General features: G+C 37.4%; 3 protein-coding genes across 9 annotated transcripts in view; 1 reads left to right on the forward strand and 2 right to left on the reverse strand.

Moving 5' to 3' along the window:
* Window positions 1–324: 324 nt before the first annotated feature.
* LOC129750643 (probable isocitrate dehydrogenase [NAD] subunit alpha, mitochondrial) lies at window positions 325–5,747 on the forward strand. The gene is made up of 5 exons (XM_055745646.1): window positions 325–483; window positions 1,049–1,213; window positions 1,281–1,459; window positions 4,436–4,787; window positions 4,849–5,747. The coding sequence occupies exons 1-5, from the start codon at window positions 457–459 to the stop codon at window positions 5,188–5,190; spliced, it is 1,065 nt and encodes a 354-aa protein (XP_055601621.1). The 5' UTR covers window positions 325–456; the 3' UTR covers window positions 5,191–5,747.
* On the reverse strand, window positions 2,231–3,970 carry LOC129750641 (uncharacterized). Of its 2 annotated transcripts, XR_008738434.1 has the most exons (3): window positions 2,620–3,970; window positions 2,437–2,554; window positions 2,333–2,358 (listed from the first exon to the last, which is right to left on the reverse strand). XR_008738434.1 is itself a non-coding variant. In XM_055745644.1 (2 exons), the coding sequence occupies exons 1-2, from the start codon at window positions 3,861–3,863 to the stop codon at window positions 2,503–2,505; spliced, it is 1,296 nt and encodes a 431-aa protein (XP_055601619.1). In that variant the 5' UTR covers window positions 3,864–3,970; the 3' UTR covers window positions 2,231–2,502. The 2 variants fall into 2 exon arrangements, 1 of the variants encoding a protein (XP_055601619.1); XM_055745644.1 differs by having other exon boundaries at window positions 2,231–2,554.
* A 7,832-nt stretch (window positions 5,748–13,579) lies between the features above and the next one.
* Window positions 13,580–20,174, reverse strand: part of LOC129750640 (GRAM domain-containing protein 2B-like) — a 126,487-nt gene continuing 119,892 nt past the window's right edge. For all 6 annotated transcript variants that reach the window (XM_055745643.1, XM_055745639.1, XM_055745638.1 and 3 more), the window contains one exon: window positions 13,580–14,949. In XM_055745643.1, the coding sequence (XP_055601618.1) occupies window positions 14,809–14,949 (141 nt within the window). In that variant the 3' untranslated portion in view covers window positions 13,580–14,808. The remainder of the gene's footprint in view (window positions 14,950–20,174) is intronic.

Here is a 20,174-nt window from a genome sequence, read left to right on the forward strand (position 1 = left end):
TTCGTTTTTTTCAGTCAAATTCAAATCTTGATTTGATTTTATGTGCAATCCATTCAAGAGAAATCTATAAATGTACCTTTTTATCTATGTCCTCTTTAAATGCTTTGTATAGAGTTAATAAAAGGTAATTCATAAGAGGTTTATTAAATTATTAAATTCTCTCAAGATTTTTTTTAAGTTGTAAGTATTTATGATCTTTTGATAAGTTACACTTGATTTCATGCTCTGTTTTCACTTCTTCTCGCTCACGCGTTCATGAGTTAGTTGCAGAAAATATCATCATCTCGGTTGCACCTCCCATCAGATGCAAAACATCCCGCAGAAATTGTCAAACGCAGCAAAAACCGCAGCTGTCTTCACTTTTCTTCATTCATCAGTTTCGATCGCGCGTTCACGTCTTTTTGATTACGCGAAGTACTGAGACAAGTCGGGTTCGAGTGTTGTGCGCTTCAAAATATGGCAGCGAAAATTATTAAAAATTTTGTAAGAAACCATTTACTACTTAATTGTTTGAACTGTATTGTTTGTTGTAGGTTTTAAGTGTTGTCTGAAAAAGAGTGGAAAAAGAGTGCTTGAAAGTAAAATTGCCTGAATTTAATTTCGTGAGCCGAATATCCGGACACCCCCACATCACGCATAAGAACCATCAGATTATCAAAAAAGTTGGTCACATGTCATTGTTAACGTTATATTTTCTGGTTTTAGCTCAAACGGTTTCAAAAAAATGGTCCTAGTTTGACTGGAAAGGACTTGTCGGATAACCTTTACATAACCTCGACTGGTTCCAAAGCAAAGAAAAATCCTGAGCAAACTGCCCAAGTAAATACTAATATCGATAACGGCAAAATTTATATCCGTTCCTGGAATTATAAACATCTGTTATTAATCTGAGCACTTACAAAATATACCAAACCAGGCAGAGGCCTCATTAGTAGAGGGAAAATTAAATTTCGGTTACGTAACTGTTACAGAATATTGTCACCCATTGAGAGAAAAAAAACTGCTCAACTCTTATCTCATGTTGTACATCTTGTGTATATTATTTCAGGTGTCCATACCAGTCGGAGCCCGCGGGTATGCCTCCGGTACGAAGAAGGTTACTCTAATCCCAGGAGATGGCATTGGACCAGAGATTTCTGCTGCCGTGCAAAAAATTTTCCAAGCTGCCAGCGTCCCAATCGAATGGGAATCCGTGGACGTCACTCCGGTCCGAGTAAGTTCTGAAAAAGCATCACAACAAAACAAACATCATAAACATTGTTTTTTTTTTACTATTTCAGAACCCGGACGGTAAATTTGGCATTCCACAGGGTGCTATTGATTCTGTGAACCGCAATAAGGTTGGCCTGAAAGGACCATTGATGACTCCTGTTGGCAAGGGTCATCGTTCGCTAAATTTGGCCCTCCGTAAGGAATTCAACCTTTATGCTAACGTGCGTCCATGCCGTAGCTTGGAAGGGTAAGTTTGTTTAACTACCTATATTATGCCTTTCGCTAACACACATTCTATTTGTTGAGAAAAACGACAAAAAATCTTATTCGGTCAATACTAAACTGTTTATTAAAAAAAGTTCCTATTTATATACTAAACTGAAATATTTTAAAAATGTAATGTTATTAATTTATTAATAATAGGATGTCAAATTTTAGTTTGGATAGGTACTTTCCAAATATGAAGTTTGGTAGGACAGTTAATTTTCGGAAACGGCGTTTCATTTTTCTGCGCTGAAGCCCGCTTAGAGAAATATCACTTTAAGCTTTTAGTATCCATAAAGACGCCTGATTTAGTAAAATTCTCAATCATCGCACCGTTTTGGAATTAACATAATTTGTGTTTTAAATTTTTTATTTCTTCAATTATTACTATATAGCACTCGTTTCACTTGTCTAAATTATTGCAGAGGAAAATAAGTGGACAAACATTTGAAAACAAGCACTTCTAGCAGGAAAACTAATGTTGCAAAAGCGTTTAGCCAGAAGTAAAATTTATAACATCCCGAAAACTGTTCATTACTGATCGCAGTATGTTCCGTTTGAGCTTGTCTCTTTGTACTGGGATGAAGCGAATCATAATTACCATACCAACGGACCCAATAGTACGGTATACCAGCAGCGAGCAGATTATCCAAAATCTCGTTGAAATTCTTTGTCAATGGAGAATTTTTCGGGTAGTGCACTGCCACTGGATAGGTTGCGATGACTTCTTTCATTGAATACAGCAGTCCAACTCTTGCCTTTTGCCGATTGTGGAAAGCGATATTGTCAACTGGAACAGCAACGCATCCCTGGATTTCGTTCCTAGCAAGTCTTTCGAGAGCTTGATTCAACATGTCGATTTCGTTCGGCAGAAAAATGGTCCTAGAATCAGTCAATGATAACATTATTAGCGCATCTGACTTCCAAGTAGACAAATTCAAGTACATTATATGAGCTCACCTTCTTAATATGTCCGGTCTATTTTCAAAGTATCTTGTAGATATTGGATTCATATGAAAATAGACGTCAGCTCTCTCGACATCTGCTATACGATTGAGCGGCGCTTTTCGCTGTACATCTTGAAGATTTGAAAACATCAAACTTTGATAGACGCATCGGGTTATAAAACAGAAGAACACCCACGATAGCAGTGTTATTCGTGGTACATTCCTGGTTGTCACCCTTCTTTGTGATTCGCCAAAAAATGATTCAATCAACCCCATCAAGGGAGATGTTACATTTGTGCCGACTAATTTATTCTTCCAGTTAAATTTTTGAATGATAAATATTACAATAACTGTCGCACACAATAGCAGGATCAGTGCAAACCAAACGGAAGCCTGAAAAGGCCGTATTAACTTTTCTAGTGCCGTGTACGGCACACCCTGTGAAATCGCTAGTGTGCAATACGATGTATAATGAGCAATGCCTGCATTCAGAAGAGTGGAACGTGACTTGGACAGTGCTAGAGTTGATATGCCAAACTCCACTTTTCTATCCTGTATCAACCTCATCAAACCGGTACTATTGTTTTCCTCCAAAGATCCCCACTGATATCCATCGGTAGGTAGCATATAGTTGATTTGGAAATTCAATTTGTTCGCTACAATTTCTATGAGCTTCGCCTCAAATCCTTCAACGTTTGCTACGGGGTTATAATCTGTACCTTTGAGGATGATGAAAGGTTTGTTTTCGAATGTTCCCGCCTTTAGAGAACAGTTGTAAAAATTTCTTAGACGATTTGGGAAAAGGTTAACGGAGTGATCAGTAGAACTATTCTGATAAATGTCATGATAACTTATAGCACCTACTTCACCACAATGATTCAAATGGTAGGGCATGTATGTGTAGATTCGAACTAAGCTCGATTTTTGGGACATATTACTGGTTATTATAATTATATTTGTGATTCCAATTCTCCAAGCATCTTGAAAAATCCGTCTAACTTTTGACTCTTCCAATATTTTTGGATTGGTTATTACAATGCTGAGCAAACCGTTCACATCAAAACTATCAGTATCGTTATCATTTAGCAGTTTTTCGAAAGCTTCGTAATTGTTCACAAATAGCATATTGTAGAAACCGATGCCATGTTGCTTGTTACTACTGTTCAGGTGGAATGGGGACAGTATACTTTCACTTATCATCCTTAATACATCGTTGATTATATCATCGTGAACGGATATTCCGCGTGCACCAATTGCAAGTGATTTAATTTGATTCGTTGAATAAGTGTTGATATGGAATCGCTCTATAATTGATGCTATCGATTGCGCTAAGAACGTTATGTCTAATGAGCTTTCCAACAATAACTGTGCACGATTTTGCGGCATGAATACCAGCACAATTAACAATAGAACAGTGTTGTTGTATTTCAGGCCATACATTCTTTTTTTATATTCAACTGATTAATTCAACTAATTGATATAATTAGGTGATATATTTTAATCACTTAGTTCTTTGTTTTTTTTCACGCTTTTTTAACGCTATAACGTTACTAGGCTTGACGTTTTAACAAATTTCACATTTTTGAAAAGCTTAGTAGGGACTGATGTTGAATCTTTCTGCTCTTCTCGAAAGCTTCTTCTGATGTGTTAATAATCACAAAATGTCCTACAAGCCAAAGCTATTCTTTATTGACCAACACAAAATTATGACATGGTAAGCTTCCAATTTACGCAATTCACCGACTACGACTAAACCAACTGTACATTTGAAGTGGATATTTTCTTTATTTGAACAGTAAACGAGGTCTATTTGTAATTTTCATAGACCTATTATGTTGTAACGTTATACCTACTTTACAATGATAAGTTCGTTTATCTACTTTGTTCTCCCCTATAAATTGAGACTCCTTGAATTCATATTCAACTGATTTAACGTTTCCCTTACTCCCTTTTTTCAATAAATAGAAGTAACTTACAACTTACCGTGTTCATTGTATTACTATTATTTTCAGCTACAAAACCCTGTACGACAACGTTGACGTTGTGACCATCCGCGAGAACACCGAGGGCGAGTACTCCGGTATCGAGCACGAGATCGTCGACGGCGTGGTACAGAGTATCAAGCTGATCACCGAAGAGGCCTCGAACCGTGTGGCCGAGTACGCCTTCAAATACGCCAAAGACAACAACCGCAAGAAGGTGACCGTTGTGCACAAAGCTAACATCATGCGTATGTCGGACGGTTTGTTCCTGCGGTGCTGCCGTGACATGGCCAAAAAGTTCCCGGAAATCAAATTCGAGGAAAAGTACCTGGACACGGTTTGCCTGAACATGGTGCAGGATCCTAGCAAGTTTGATGTGCTTGTAAGTATTTCGTTTTTTTTATCTCTTCATAATACCGAACTGTAACACGTTTTTGGAATAGGTTATGCCAAATCTGTACGGTGACATCATGTCCGACATGTGCGCTGGTTTGGTAGGTGGATTGGGTTTGACCCCATCCGGCAACATGGGCCTGAATGGTGCGTTGTTCGAGTCAGTTCACGGAACGGCTCCAGACATCGCTGGTAAGGATTTGGCCAACCCCACTGCTTTGCTACTGTCAGCTGTCATGATGCTGAGGCATATGGAACTCAACACTCATGCCGATAAGATTCAGAACGCGTGCTTCGAAACGATCAAGGAAGCTAAGTATTTGACCGGCGATCTCGGTGGCAAAGCCAAGTGCTCCGAGTACACCAACGCTATTTGCGAAAAAATTAAGTAAAGCAAACAAATCTTCCAGTGAAAATCCTCTCAGTGACGAATTCAAACAATTAACCAACACACCAGTCAGTCAGTTTTATAGTGCAAATCAGAATAATTTTTGAAACTTTTTTTTCGACATTGTCTGTAGCAAGACGTGGAAGAAATTTTTCAAATATGTTCAACTGTTAGGAAAAATGTCTAAGATTAGCCCATCCAAAGCGTGATGATCATTTCAAGCAGGCAGTATTACCAACTAATTGCAAGTCATCAGTAAAGTTAAAAGTAAACCACAAATCTCAGACAATAACGAATAATGCAAAAATAAAACAGGTCCGGAAAAGTGAATGCCGTTTCCCGTTCTTCAAAAAAAAAATCCTTCCTTGCCTTGACTTGATGGTAAACAAAATTCACTTTCAATGCAAACTCCACGTCGATCCTCGTCGTTTGGTTTTCCGTGACAAACTATTGATAGTTAATGGTGCGATATCGCTAAACATTTTTATTTATTTCTGAAATTATAGACAACCGATAATGTTACTTAACGAATAATCAATACAAAAAGCCATAGAAGATCGAGATATGGTTGAAATTAATAACCTATTTACATGATCCGAAATTCCTTACCTTTGCCCCAGGTTTAACATGGTGAAATTGATCAATCTCATTTATCGCGGAATACCGGTACTAGACTTTCTTTGAAATGCGACCTGAATTTGTTGTTTGTGTTCCAGAGTTATCATTCCACTTTCCAGGCACATTTCCGCGTGCAGTACGTTTTTATTTATTTTCATTCATATATGAATTTTAAAAGTGGTTATTTCTTAACCCTCATCCGTCCCTGAAATTTTTACCCGTTACAGTCCCTGGAGTGTCAATTTGTTTACAGTCCATACGCAAATGCCCGCACCTTGGCCTTAACCCCGGCCATAAGATTCTGCACAACCTGTGAATCAACCGTTTTTTGCATGTAAACCCATACTTTCTTCAGATCCTCGACTATCTTCACTACCTTAGGTCGTTTAAGGAGGTGCTGTTTCATAACCGCCCAGTACTTCTCGATGGGGCGGAGCTCCGGAGTGTTGGGAGGGTTGGACATTTTCGGCACGAAATTGACCTTATTGTCCGCAGATCACTTCAGCACGTCCTTGGAGTAGTGGCATGAGGCCAAATCCGTCTAGAAGATTATTGGGACGTTGTGGGCCTTCAGGAGAGGAAGCAGCCGCTTCTGGAGGCACTCTTTCATGTACACCTGCCCGTTCATCGTGTCCTGGATCACGGAATGTGCACTCTGCTTCCCGCACGTGCAGATGGCTTGCCAAACCAGACATTTCTTCGCAAATTTGGACATCTTCTGAGTTCGGACATGCTCCGGAACGCTGAACTTATCCTTGGCCGTGAAAAACAGGTTGCAGGGGATCTGTTCGAAGTCGGCCTTCACATATGTTTCGTCGTCCATGATGCAGCATTCAAGCCCAGCCTTAGTTTCGGACTTCTTGACAAAACTTCGGCTTAGGTGCAGCTTCTTAGCCACATCCCGAATAAAGGTTCCAATTACGCGGTTGTGATTTTTGGTGTTGTACGGAATACTTTTTCGTTCACTTCTGGGCTTCCGATCGGTAGTCAATCGTTCCTCGAACCGCTTAATCACTCGTGACACCGTGGAATTCGCGATTCCCAACGTTTTAGCGATGGAACGATGCGAGAGATCCTTGTTCTCGCGATGAATGCGCAAGATTTTATCACGCACAAGCTGTTCTTTCGACTACATTTCCGCGAGTTTTGATCACAGGACTTTAAAACTTGCAGGGTGTAAACAATGCACTATGAACTAAATCCACCCAAATTTTCATTAAAATGTGCAACGTATAGTTTCACACTTCAGCTTTCTTGGACACTTGTAATGGTTCTCGAATTTGATGATCGTTTGATTGATCAACTTAGCGCCAAACGAGCATGAGATAATCGTACTCGTATGTGAAGTAGCAATTTCTTTTAGTGCCCGGCTTGACTCCTCGAGGCGAGTCCTTGGATTGGATTCATTGGATTATCCAAGACCTAAAATTAGAGTTTACAACATTCATTTTCCTGCTTCCTAGGCCTGAACATGTTCTTTGTAATTCCGCCTATCGAATTCGAACTGTATTACCAACCGGGGATCACTGACCCTGAGGTAACGGGACCAATCCCTGGAGAGTGGCAATCTGACTGATCGTCACTTCCCGCACTCACCAGTACCACTTTCGCTTGAAAAATATTCCTTATTGGATGAAAAACGATGAATCTTCACCCTGCTGGATGATCTGGTCGTCGACGAGTACAACCGGATTCGGTTCCTGCTAGTAGAGTTTGGGAGCAGATCGCCCGAACCGAATAATGGAGTGATGTCGATGTTGTAGCTTTAGTCACTCAACCGTTTTTTTCTGACAGGTTTCTGTAATTTGTGAATTCCAATGTTCATCGCCTATCACAGTTTGGGTGGGGTTACACAAATTACTGTTGGCAAATTTTTCCCTTGACTGACGTCACTGGATGATTGGACGGCGATCAGTTACCAAATTGTGATTCTAACTCCCACCACTAGGGGCGCAAATACGAACTACGACGGAACTGAAATTTCTACTTATAAACTGAGCAACTATGTCTCGACTTGAATGTTCCAAGGAGAAAGTTTGCCAATCGAACATGAAGAAAGTTCTAATATTAGCCGTAAAAATGTACAACAAACGATTAAAACTTTCAATCATTTTGTAACAACGTTACACACTAAGAGCACCTGTACCCGTGGTCTATTCTTGGGTCTAGTTTATACAAGAATAGAACCAAAGAAATTGGATCCGATTCGATGAAAAAACTAGCAACCGCACTCGTGTTCTATTAACTGTCAAACGGTTTAGAACTGCGTCAAATTGGATGCAAATCTCATCAGTTTTGGATCAATCCTTATACCAGTTCTAAAAAAAGTTGAGTTGAAACTGGTATAATTGATCACCGCACTGGTTGCTTGGGTCGGAATTTGGGTCTAAACCGGCTGTTTGGACCACGGATACAGGTGCTCTAAGTTTTTTTTTTCCGAGCATACCGTAGCTGTTCTACAGTGTTTTATCCGAAGCTGGGGTAAGAAGACTGAATAAAAAAAGAAAAAAATCTTTCAAATGTCAAATTTCTCTCATCAATCTACCGACCAGTGCGAAGGTTCAAAGTTGTACTTTCTTGTTTAGTGAATTTTAATAATTTAATTAGGTTTTGTTTTGCTCTGGAAAATTCTTGCATGATCAAGCGTATTGAGTCGCTCAAATTTCGTTGAAGTTTTTGAAGCTGATAAATAAAAATTGTTTGATTAATTGTTGTTCTAAAAATAGTCTAAATAACAGATTTAGATTTTGGGTACTTCCCATGGACCGAACAACTTTTTGATATACCTAGTACAAAGTTGATATTTACGACAGAGTTGACAGACTGGTATTGGATAATCTAGCCGGTGTATTCGATTTCGATGTTTACTTTTGAATCTTCAGCAATTAACTCAGAAGACCTCAATTAAGCACCTAAACAACTGAGTTGCATCACTCGCGACACGAAACTGATCATCTAATGATTGCTGCTAAACAATTGCTGGCTTTTTGCTGAACAGTAAAAAAAACGATACAGCGAATTTCAGTCTTCCTCCCCTAGATCCGAAGCATGATTTTTCGTATGAGCAAGATATTGCGGAAATTGCACCTATTTAGACTCCTGTGCAAATAATTTCCACGCAGAAATATTTTCGCACTGACGCACACATAGACAAACTGTGTCAGTTGTTCAAATCAGCCGTTGCTCGCTTCTGATTTTCGAATCATATTTCCAAACGGCATAATCGTTATTGTTTTGGCGAAAATTAGTATGAAATGCGAACCAAGGAGTTTAATAACGAAAATTGACCGATCAACAAATGAAAAGAAACGAACAGAAAACAGAATGCATTCTGTACATTCGGGTACAAGAATGTAAGTGGAACAAATAAATCATGCATTTCGGGCGTTTTTCGAATTACTGAAAAATTAGCCAAAAAATATGAATTCACTGACAATTTTTACTGACACACCAGTCGCAATTGTTTTTAATTCAATTTTATCCAAAGATGTAAAGAATATCGATATGTGTCATTGTCTATGTATAGGTCTGTGAGCAGATTTTACTGCGCGCAAATTATTTGCACGGGGGTCTAAATACGTGCAATCTGCGCAGTTTGTTTAAGACGGCAACGGTGCGTATGAAAATTGATTTTATGGTAGAAATAATTTGAAGTAACTGAACTCTGATGTTGGTCCTTTTTTAATATAGTCCCTTTTCAATTTTTAGCACATGATAGTTTATATAAAGAATGTGATGGTGTTAGTGAGTGCGGAATTATTATCTGTCAAATCAGATTCTCTCAATAGTCTAAAAATTCGTGCAATAGACAATACACCGAAAATAATTTTCACTTTAAAGGTAAGTGACATCTGGAGTGAATTTTCGCCATACGTAAATTCATGTGAATTTTAAGTGACCGTCAAGTGAAATCACTTAAGTGAGCGATCAAGTGAATTTCAAGTGAATGGCAAAGTCAATTTCAAATGTTTGTTCAGGTCATTAATATCTTTCAGTTGTAGTGGTTTTAGGTGAAATTTCAGAATATCAAACATTAAGCAACTTTGTTTCTACAAAACATTTATTTAAAAAAAAATACAACGTAAAAAACTTCACTTTTTCTTCTTATTTGGGTTTAAAAAGATTTTTCGGCTTCGAAAAATCATTGACTTCCTCACTTTGACGAGACATTCGGGTTGATCTTTTCTGAAATAATAACAAAAAAAAAATAATTTAACTTGTATTTATTGTTTTGCATGATACTTACTTTAATTGCACTTGAATATTTCCATAATAAATCATCATCGGAAAACGTATCCCAAACCTGATTGCTTCAAAAAGGTCTCTGCGACGTGTTAACGGGTTCACACGATTTTTTTGTCGGTCGACCTATGGAAAATATCATTGTTTAATAACATAAAAATTACTTTAATTCTGCACCTACCAACTCAAACAAACCTCTGTTGTTTCTTTTCCAAACAACAATGAAACAATCAATACTGACATTGTTGACATTCGCTATGCAAAAAATCACTTGAATTTTAAGTGATGGGCAAGTGAATATTGGCTTAAGTGACCGGTCAAGTGGATTTCAAGTGAGCATCGAAGACATTCAATGCCGGTCACTTAAAACTCAAGTGATGAGCTAGTGTATATTGATTCGGTCACTTAAAATTCAAATGAAAGGCAAGTGAAATGTACATGAGCCACTTGAAATGAAGAAATTCACTAAATTTTCACTTTTAAGTGAATCTTCTAGTGTTTTTTAAGTGTGATTTTGGGTTTAGTGTACATATAGCGATTTTAAGCGAGGAGTTTCAATTTCAAACTCAAGGTCTGATTAGGCTTTTTTTTGTCTGGCCTTTCAGGGTGCGTTCATGAAAAATGTAATGACGCAAAATTAAAGATTTCAGGAATTCTTGACGGTTCCCGAAGTTTTTTTTTCATTTGGATGCACCCGAATAAAATAACAAGCCGCCTAATTCCAAAACTGTCATATTGATTCTCAGAGCGGAGAAGGCTTTAAAAAAATTTAATTTATTTTAATTGATTTTTTTATCCATTTGAATTCACTATTTAACATTTTTGGTTTACACTTCAAGTTTCATGAATTAGAAGAAAAAAAATGAATTAGTGTTTCACTTTATAAATGTTTCTGTCTTACGACTAGCTAACTACCCTCAGACTCGCTATCTTAATCTTGTCGTCCTAAGTTAAACTGCTTGATGTTCCAGGCACAGTCACAATTCAAAATTCGACGCTGCACAATAATGGTGCTCGTAGCAATATTGCAAAATGGAACAACGGATCAGTTGGTAGATAATTGCCTATTACCATAATAAAACCCGGCGCAGTATATGCTATCAAGTATTCAGAACTTTCAGTGGTGGCTCCAGAGAGTAATGAAGGACTGAAATTGGGAATTTTAGTTACAGCTTCCCGGCACGGGATTTTTTCCTTTATTCTTATAATTCGTTCGATTAGTTAATCTTCCGAATGTGGTTTATTTTATTGTATGTAGGGCTTACCAAGAAGTTTAAAGAATTATGTACTTATGTACTGATCGCTCATCTTCCTCGACCTAACGGAGTAAGTCGCCTTTGCTTTTACTGAGCTTCCAACTTCGGCTCGGTTGAAAACTCTCTCGATAACGACTTGACAGATGGTCACACAATTTAGTTTTATAAACATTAGTTAAATAATTTAGGATAGGTAAATGTTAGGTAAATAATTTCATTGAAAAGGTGAAGTTTAAGGAGAGTGTTATATTTTTATTGAATACATTCTTTATGTACCAGCAAAGTGATATTTTGGTCACTTGGTAAGTACAGGGTGGCCAGGGAACCGGGGAAAAACCAAAAATTCTAAATAGCACCGCGAAAACCGGGAAATAACCGGGAATTTGACATCAAAACCGGGAAAAAGCCTTTATGTAGTGAAAAATACTTTTACTCCTACGTATAGAAAAGATTGAAGTTAATCTAGAGTAAACATTTATTGAAAAGTTGATGTAGACGTTAATTGTATTTCTTTGATGAAAATACGAAATGCGAAGAAAGCGTGTTTCATTCAAAAAAACAATAGTAATGCTATTTATTCTACTAATATTAATCCAAATTTCTAAGTGTAAGTTCTACGATTAGAATTCAAAATTTAAACACTAAGTTCGAATTAGCAATTAAATTTTGAAACTTATATCGACATTTATGGATCAGAATTCCAGTACCTAGTTGGTGTTTCAGAATTTAAGTTCAACTTTTCAAATCCGAGTTTTAAAATAAAATACATTAACAGCCCAACATAAGCTTGTTTATTTCTCTGATTATAATGATTTATCAGAATTATTGAAAACAATAAATTTGGTTCATCGTGACGTTTTTAATAAATTTTATTTCCCGACAATTTTTAAGATTGACGAACTCTTTGTCAAATGCACATTTATAACTTTATAGCTTGCAAAGTGAAATCAAACAAGCGGCGAAAAAATTAGTTAGGACAAAGGAACTTTACTTTGTTTAGTCGCCAAATAAAGGAAATTACTTTGATTTTGGGACAACATAAAAATCCTTTGTTTCTAATCTGTTTCCTTTATTTCAAAGAATTTTTCAAGTTTGAAATTAAAACAAATTCTTTGATTCAAAGTATTTTTTTAGTTCAAAGACTTTATCCATTGTTTCAAAAATTTTGTTTTATGGAGGAAATAATGACAATAAATCTCTATTTGTGCCTCCAATTCTAACAAATCTGACATGATTTTTCGAAGAATTCATAAAATTTTCCAATAAAATACCTTAAACTTCGTTCATTTCCCCCGCAGTTTGAAATTCACAAAATATTTACATTTCAAATATTGTTTAAATATTTTCACAAAAAATTACCCCTTATTGTCTTGGAAAACATATTTTCCTCACAATGATTTTAACTTTAAAAACTTATGAACTCCAAAATTGTTTTATTGGCAAATGGAAGTTTCGGTTCTGATTAATTGAACGAACTGTGTAATCTCCCAGAGAATTTGAGATTCAAATCTTCAACTAAGATGTACCACATGATATTAATATCATAATGTGGTTTTAAAATTAAGAAATGCGGTACCTAAATATTCCAAGATGACGTCCAAAAAATTCAAATTTTAAAAATAAAGAAGTTTCCGTAAAAAATAGTTGTTAAAGTTGGAAAAAGTTTTTGTTAAAGACTTAGTCTAAGACGAAGGTGACAATTTTCGTTGAACAAATGGAATACTGGAATGAATTTCTTACCCCCTTATATCGGTATGAAATCCAACAAGTCTCGCCGCAATTTTTGCAGTTGTGAATAACTTTCGAATTACAAAATTGATTCACTGAAAATTTTCAGTTTTCACACACTTTCACTTACAAATATTATTAAATCTCTGTTTGTTCGTTCAATAAATCTTGTAAAAGGTATAAAACATTGGTTTCTTAGTCCGTGAAAAACATAAAATCTCACAAGGAAAAACCGGGAAAAAAACGGGAATTTGAAAATAGAAACTCGCTGGCCACCCTGATCATCGTTTCAAATCCAATTTATTATAGGTTTTAACCAAGTAGTATTTTGAAGAACCGGTTTACCGATTTTCCGGATATCCATTAAAATGAGAAAAAGGGCGTTGGAAAAAAACTATTTGCATACTTATTTTTCCGGCTAGGTTATGTTTTTGCGTTTTTCTGCATAATAGTATTCGTAGGTACTCTAGGAACTTAAGAAAAAGTGGTAAGGTCGCAAAACGCTATAAAAGGGAATATTTCGGATTAATGGACAGAACATAAAAAATATTTATCAATCCAAAATCATTTCATATTTATTAATAAAGTACCACTGTGAATGCTAAAGCCTTAACCAAATGAGTAACAAAAAATTATCTTCAGATTAAGATTAAACTAAATCGGAGAGTTCCTGAATAAACCCGAAAAATAGTCCAGTACACCTAGCTGTTTTAATAGTTTAAAACCATAAACCCATCATTCCGATAAGATCCCATCATTGCTGTTGCTGCATACACCAATTGCTTTGAAGAATTATATAGATTGGAATCAAATGCCATCTGGTTGTTTTTCTCATACATATTCTCGCTTTGCCCTATCACAGACATGCACTCGAATAAATCTCGAATTGGCAACATCAATAATCGTTTTTTTGAAAATTGAACCGACGTGTTATTGTTGTCTACAATTTTAACAATCTTCCCAACGAAAAATGTCCCTGGCCTGAACAGCGAGAATATCCTATTTTAAAATGTAGAACCTGAACAGAGGACATACAATTTTGAGTAAAATAGTGGACATTTTTGATTATTTTCAGATATGGATGTTTTCAAATAATGTATCAATTACATTCACTCATCCAGTCCATAGTCCAAAAATTGACATAAAATTTGACACAACTTTCTAATCACAATTATTGAAAAAAAAAAGTTCCTGGTTTATATTATCAAAATAAATTCATGCTTAAACTTGATAAACAATTACAAAACGAATCTCTGAAGCAATTTTCACAGTGACTTACTTTATGCTTATGACTAGTTTGATGTTTAATCCTTTCCACTAATCAAGGTATACTTCAAAAGCATTGTTTCTATCAGCTTGGCTGTTAGTGATTAATTTGTTTTTGCTTCTTTTTGCTTATGCCCTCCCAGCTGTCTTTTTTACATGTCTGTTAACTTTTCTTCCAATCACCCAATCATGATACATACTTTCATTCCATTTACACAATTTTTCCCTTACACTTAAGCGATAAATGCAAACCTAGAGTTCCGGCGAATAAATACTTAAAATTAAATATCACGGACAATAAATTAAACTAACAGTTGTACGGACAACTATCTAGAACCGCTTTTGTGTAGCATAAATTTGGCTGCCCAATAAGTGGATCGACAACAATTAAAAATCATTTGAAACAGCAAAAAAGTGACAACATTCAAATTATATGTGTAATTCAAATGCTACGCTCTAGGGTTGTTGTTTTTGTTGTTGTTGGTAGGTAAAACATCAACAGTGGGGCTACGTTAGAGATAGTCTGTGCCGGAATTTTCCACCACCACGGAACCGCCTGGCACCTGAGCTCCACGATCACTGCCCAGATTGATGTCGTACTTTTTGGTGGAATCATGCAGCAAGATGGATAATGTTTCCAAGCTTTTGCGTACCTGCAATGGAGAGAGGATATGAAAGTATACAATAACAGTGCACGAACCTGGATCCCCACTTATCTTTATTTTTGCATAATTGTGTTTGTATTAAATTTTTTTCCCAAGAACAATTGATTGCATTTTGCTAAGTAAAAATGTTAGTTTAGAGTTGAAATTTCGACTATCGGTCTAGTTATTCGGCTTATTTATACAAAAAAAAATCAGGGAATTCGAGTAGGCGACGATTTTTTCTAAACGCACGCGTTTTTATGTGTTCGCGAAATAATCAAATCACAAGAAATAAGCTTCAAAATTTCGAAGTTCGGATGAATATCAACTTGAATCACCAATAACCTGTATCATCAAAGGCTTAAATGAAGAACGCATTTTTTGTCGTTTAGGCTTCAACTACCTCGTTCCTCTAAATAGGTTGGATAATCTTGAACAGGTGTCCTTAATCTGGGCCGCGCGTGAGTTGACGATAGTCGAGGTACTCGATTCCTGGTGTCGTTTTAGGTGAAGAACGTCACTTCGGATGAACTTTGACAATGAACTTTCTCCACTTACACCGACTATCGGAAAAGATGACTAGAGCACAGGTATGAAGTATTCATTTGAAACGCGAGAAAAACACACTGAATTGTGCGCTGGAATTCACCGGATGTGCAGCAAAATTCATCAGATGTGCGGCAGAATTCATCAAGTGTGCATAAAATTCACCAAGTGTGTGGCAAAATTCATCAAGTGTGCAGAAAATTCACCAGATGTGCGATTCCATCTTTTTGATTTCCATTTACATGGGATTCGATGAATACTTCATAGGCCTGGACTAGAGTTCCATCCCCACAGTCCTAGAGTCCCATTTATCTATAGGTGGGGACAACCAAAAACTTTAGTATTAGTTCGTTGTATTCATACAGTTGTTTATGAACGATTGTGACGTAACGCGACGCTATCACGGAGTCAAGTATAAGGCGTCCGAATGTAGCCATAGAAACATATTAGGAGGTACATATGTTTGGGACGGAAATAAAGTTGTTTATTATTTAGAACTCATAGCGTCGCCGTACTAGGCGTCAGAAAGAAAAAGCGTAAATAAAAGGGTGCTTTGATTGTGGTTTTCCAAATAACATGGAAAGTTCCAAGTCGTCGATGAACGGCGACTTCAACGTCGCGACGATCATGAACGTTTGTGACGTAGAAATCAAAACATTGAAAAAACTGATTCTCACACTCGTGCAAGAGCAGTCTTGTCCCCTATAGATAAACCACATAGGAGTCCCATGACAGTAAGGTGACTCGGCTATCGTCACCTCACGCGGGGCGCAGAATAAGGACCAGTTATTACAATTTGAAAACAATTTTACGTCTTCTTGCATGAGCCAGGCAGGCGTCATCGGATTTCTCATGCCATAAGGGCATAAAGGTTGATAATTCAAGTACGAACAATGTTCGAATGAGCAATCGAGACTTTTGTACTACCAAAAGGTCAGAAGACCTGTCAGCTGGGTTGCCAGGTGTCCAGATTTGTCTGTAAAACCAAGACTTTTGACCCTTCGTCCAGATATTGGTCTGACCCAGATTTTGCCCAGATTTTTGCTGAGAGTTCCCAGATTTTACAGACTTTCAAACTTGAGTGATAAAATCAATATTCATCCATGGGATTTGATTCGTATAAGTGCCAGATTAGACTGAAATCTCGCTTGTACTCATTGGTGTTTGACCAATCATTCATTAAACAATTTTTTAAAATAAGATCGGCATGGTACATGGTAGGAAACAGTGTTTGTTATATAGTTATCAACTCGAAAATAACCCGAATACCACAGAATAGCCAGCACTACAATTCAAACTATAGACTGAGTTATTGGTGATAATTTGCGAAAATTTATTGTTGGTCAAAGTTACCCCGTTTAACGGTACTACTGCTTCTTACAGTCTCACAAAAAAAACATTTTTTTTATTTCCATATTTTAGTTTTTTTTAAATTACAAACTTCAACTAAATCCACTAAATCATGTTCGATTTGTAAAAATCTGACCATCTTGAGGGTCAAAACAGCTTTCGAAGCATATCTCCCTAGACTGGCCCATAACCAAAAAAATCCTTATATTCCATGCGGCACCCCTTAGATTGGTGCCTTTAGGTGAAAAAATGACTTTCTGAAAGTTTCAGGTCATTTGGCAGAAGCACGAGCTGGCGCAAAGGACTTAAAATTTGTATGGAGATTTTCGGTAAAATGTATGAAAAATCGACATACTTTCACTATTTGTGTTCTAAAATATGTTTCCAGTATGCTAGAAAGCTCAGAATTTCAGGAATTGTAGTTCGAACAATGACAAACAAGTTTGTAGAAGATTGTGACGCGATACGAGTTGACTGAGATGAGTTATCCGCAATTGAATGTGTGATATTTTTTTCGCATTTCTTTGATATATCGTGAACGGTGTATGGGCTAATAATCGCACTCACTTGATCGCATCGTCACACAATGCAGCAGCTCATAGTTTATCAAACCTTTCTTTCAACTTTTTGCAAAGATATTTGTAATAAAATAAGCTAAAACTTTGCCGAGGACACAAACTTTCTATCTTGTAACAGTATCGATATTTTGTTATTTTTGCTTGTGCACCCCTAAAAGTTATTTTTAGAATGCTACTTCCCAGAGCATTCTCTGGCTTCAAACCCGTAGCCACTCAGGGATAGTACTCCCAGACTCACATCAGTAACTGGAACTCACGAGAGTGCTCTTTAATCGAGGCACTCAATGACGTCGAACCCCACCGCCCAAGAGCACTCCAGATATGACGTCACGAAGGAATCCCCTTATTTAAATGAGATATGATTGCAACTGGAGTAATAGCTGTGCGTTTGGTTTATATGAAGCCTGTCGTCACCAGCTGGTTGATATGCGTCCGGTTATTAACCCCATCACTAGACTAGTATGAATGTAGTGGTAACCGGGGTTGTTGATTTCGCGCAACCCGAACTTAGACCCGAGATCGGAGATCAAAACCTCGGATGAGATGAAAAAGTCTTGATAAGAAGAAATTTTCTTCGGAGAACTTCGTGATTATCAGTTCGCTAATAATTACGAAGTTCCGGTTACGAAACCAATAACTTTTTTTGTTCTGAGGGCTAATGCTTTTTCTCGTCCACTTTTCTCTGGACTGTGAAGTAGGCCAGATCGGAAAAAAATTTGTGTTTCGCGCGTACATAGTACACAAAGGTACTACAAAAAATTAAACGTGGTCTTAAATTATCTTTTAAAAGTTACATTTTATTCCCTCAGTTTTCCCTCCGAGTGCAATTAGTGTGCAAATAGTTTTACTAGTGCGATAAGAATATTGGAAAAGGGTAATAGATATTTTGATTATACACAAAAGTGCGTTTGGATATGAGAAAAATTATATTAAACAGATTCTCGGAGGAGCCGATCCACCTGCAACCCGCTATCATCCAGCCAGGGAAAGTAGACCCAACGCACCGAGCGATCGTCAACCGCATCTTATTTCCATCACGTGGTACGTTTCGACCAACAGAAGACACCGCAGGCGAAACGGCATACGCGAGGCGGCAACTGTCCATTTGGTTCAACGAGTGGCATCCCGCAGACGACGCACGGCGATTTTCCGGAGACTTTTCCGCTTCCGGTGGAAAACAGGTTTGAGCCCTCAATCGATACGAGTGAGTACTTTAAAAATTACCGTCCCCTTGTCCCATACAGAACAGCATTTTGAGCGGCACTCACCAAGCCTACAGCAACAGCTCAGTTGGTTCGGGCGGTGCACATAGAATTATGACGTGTACCCCCGAGGTTGTGAGTTCGAATCTTGTGGAAGTTTCAATTTTCTTTTTGTAAGTGCCACGCTACGGCCGCACTTGAAACTCGAGCATATCCGATGGGTAATTAATTACACACATCACCCAAACCCAAACCCTTAAATCGCACTGAGAGAAAGAGGAATTTCCTAGGAAAAATTCCACACATGGCCATTTAATTTGAAGCAAATGCACTCCATCTAAGATAGATTTCTGAGGGAAAAAGTAAGCCAGGCAGCGCTTGCGAGCGCTGATAGTTAGCGGGAAAGTCTCCCGAAGTGAAATGTAAGTAAGGCAGCTAGGGAAATCCGGAAATGAAAATGTAAAATCCCACTAACACAACTCAATTTTTGGCTAATAGAAAACACTTTTTAAACGTATTCTGATGTAGCTTTTATTGAAGAGTTAAAGGTCACGTTTTTTTTTTCGGTTCCGCTTGTACTGGAAGTCTGGGTTGACTTCCGATTTTCGACTTCTTCTTTTCAGCCCCCTTTCTAACCTCCTAAGCAAATCTGGGGAATTTTGGTCGGGGAAAGTGGGCCCGGTGAAGATTTTTATTTGAGAATCTTTCTCTTAGTAAGTTCGTGTTTTTGGTAGCCAACCGAAGAACTTATCTTTTATCCAGGTTGTTTTCCTGCGAATTTGTTCGGGGATTTTGTTTGAGGGTCAACAGGTCGAGGAACGGTGGGGTGATTGGTGATCAGGGCCACACATAATGTACCCACCCTAATGATGGGTCTCTTAGCCGGGCACGCATCAAACAGGAGGATGATCTCTTCGGAGTGGCGCATATAAATCATCCGCTTAGCACCCAGATTACTCCCACGCCCCAACTGCCTCCCGTTGCAGTGGCGCCCAACTTTTAGAGTGGCACGAAAAACTTTTCTTTTCTTTCTTCACTATTTAGTAAATACAAAAAGGTTGCAATCTCATTTATTATTTTTATTTTTTCATTTATTTTTTTTCCTTCGCATTAGTCTTTAGTTACAATATTTTTTATTCTTTTATTCACTGGTTACCAGTTCCTTATCTACTTTAATTACGTACAATTTTTTTTTCTCATTCACATAGCATCTATTTAGTATTATTCACATTCAATTTGATCTGCTACATTATTTCGCATAAAGATTATTTTAATAAATTTCTGTTAAAATGGATCGTTTCCCATGTGCTGAGCATTTGAACTTAGAAGAGGTGGATTACGAGCTTGCAATTCGAGATCGTTTAGGGGAAGTTGCCCGTAAACTAGAATTGCCAAGCAAACAAAGAATCTTACGAACGATTTTTCGCGAAGATTTATCACAAAGGCGAAACTATCAAGCCAGTGATTCAGTTTCGGACTATTTTTGTTTTATTGGGGAACAACTGTCAGGTATCGAAAGAGCGATACAACGAAAAAAGATGGATGCCAAAAGTGAATC

This window comes from Uranotaenia lowii, chromosome 3 (assembly GCF_029784155.1).
Source record: "Uranotaenia lowii strain MFRU-FL chromosome 3, ASM2978415v1, whole genome shotgun sequence".
In the NCBI taxonomy this organism is placed as follows: Eukaryota; Metazoa; Arthropoda; class Insecta; order Diptera; family Culicidae; genus Uranotaenia; species Uranotaenia lowii.

Excerpts from the sequence above, each read along its gene's own strand:
- LOC129750643 (XM_055745646.1), top strand. The coding sequence starts at position 457 with ATGGCAGCGAAAATTATTAAAAATTTT. Across the intron at positions 484-1,048 it reads CGAAAATTATTAAAAATTTT|GTGTCCATACCAGTCGGAGC; the intron begins GTAAGAAACCAT and ends ATATTATTTCAG. Across the intron at positions 1,214-1,280 it reads TGGACGTCACTCCGGTCCGA|AACCCGGACGGTAAATTTGG; the intron begins GTAAGTTCTGAA and ends TTACTATTTCAG.
- LOC129750641 (XM_055745644.1), bottom strand. The coding sequence starts at position 3,863 with ATGTATGGCCTGAAATACAACAACACTGTTCTATTGTTAATTGTGCTG. Across the intron at positions 2,555-2,619 it reads CCACGAATAACACTGCTATC|ATGTACAGCGAAAAGCGCCG; the intron begins GTGGGTGTTCTT and ends CAAATCTTCAAG.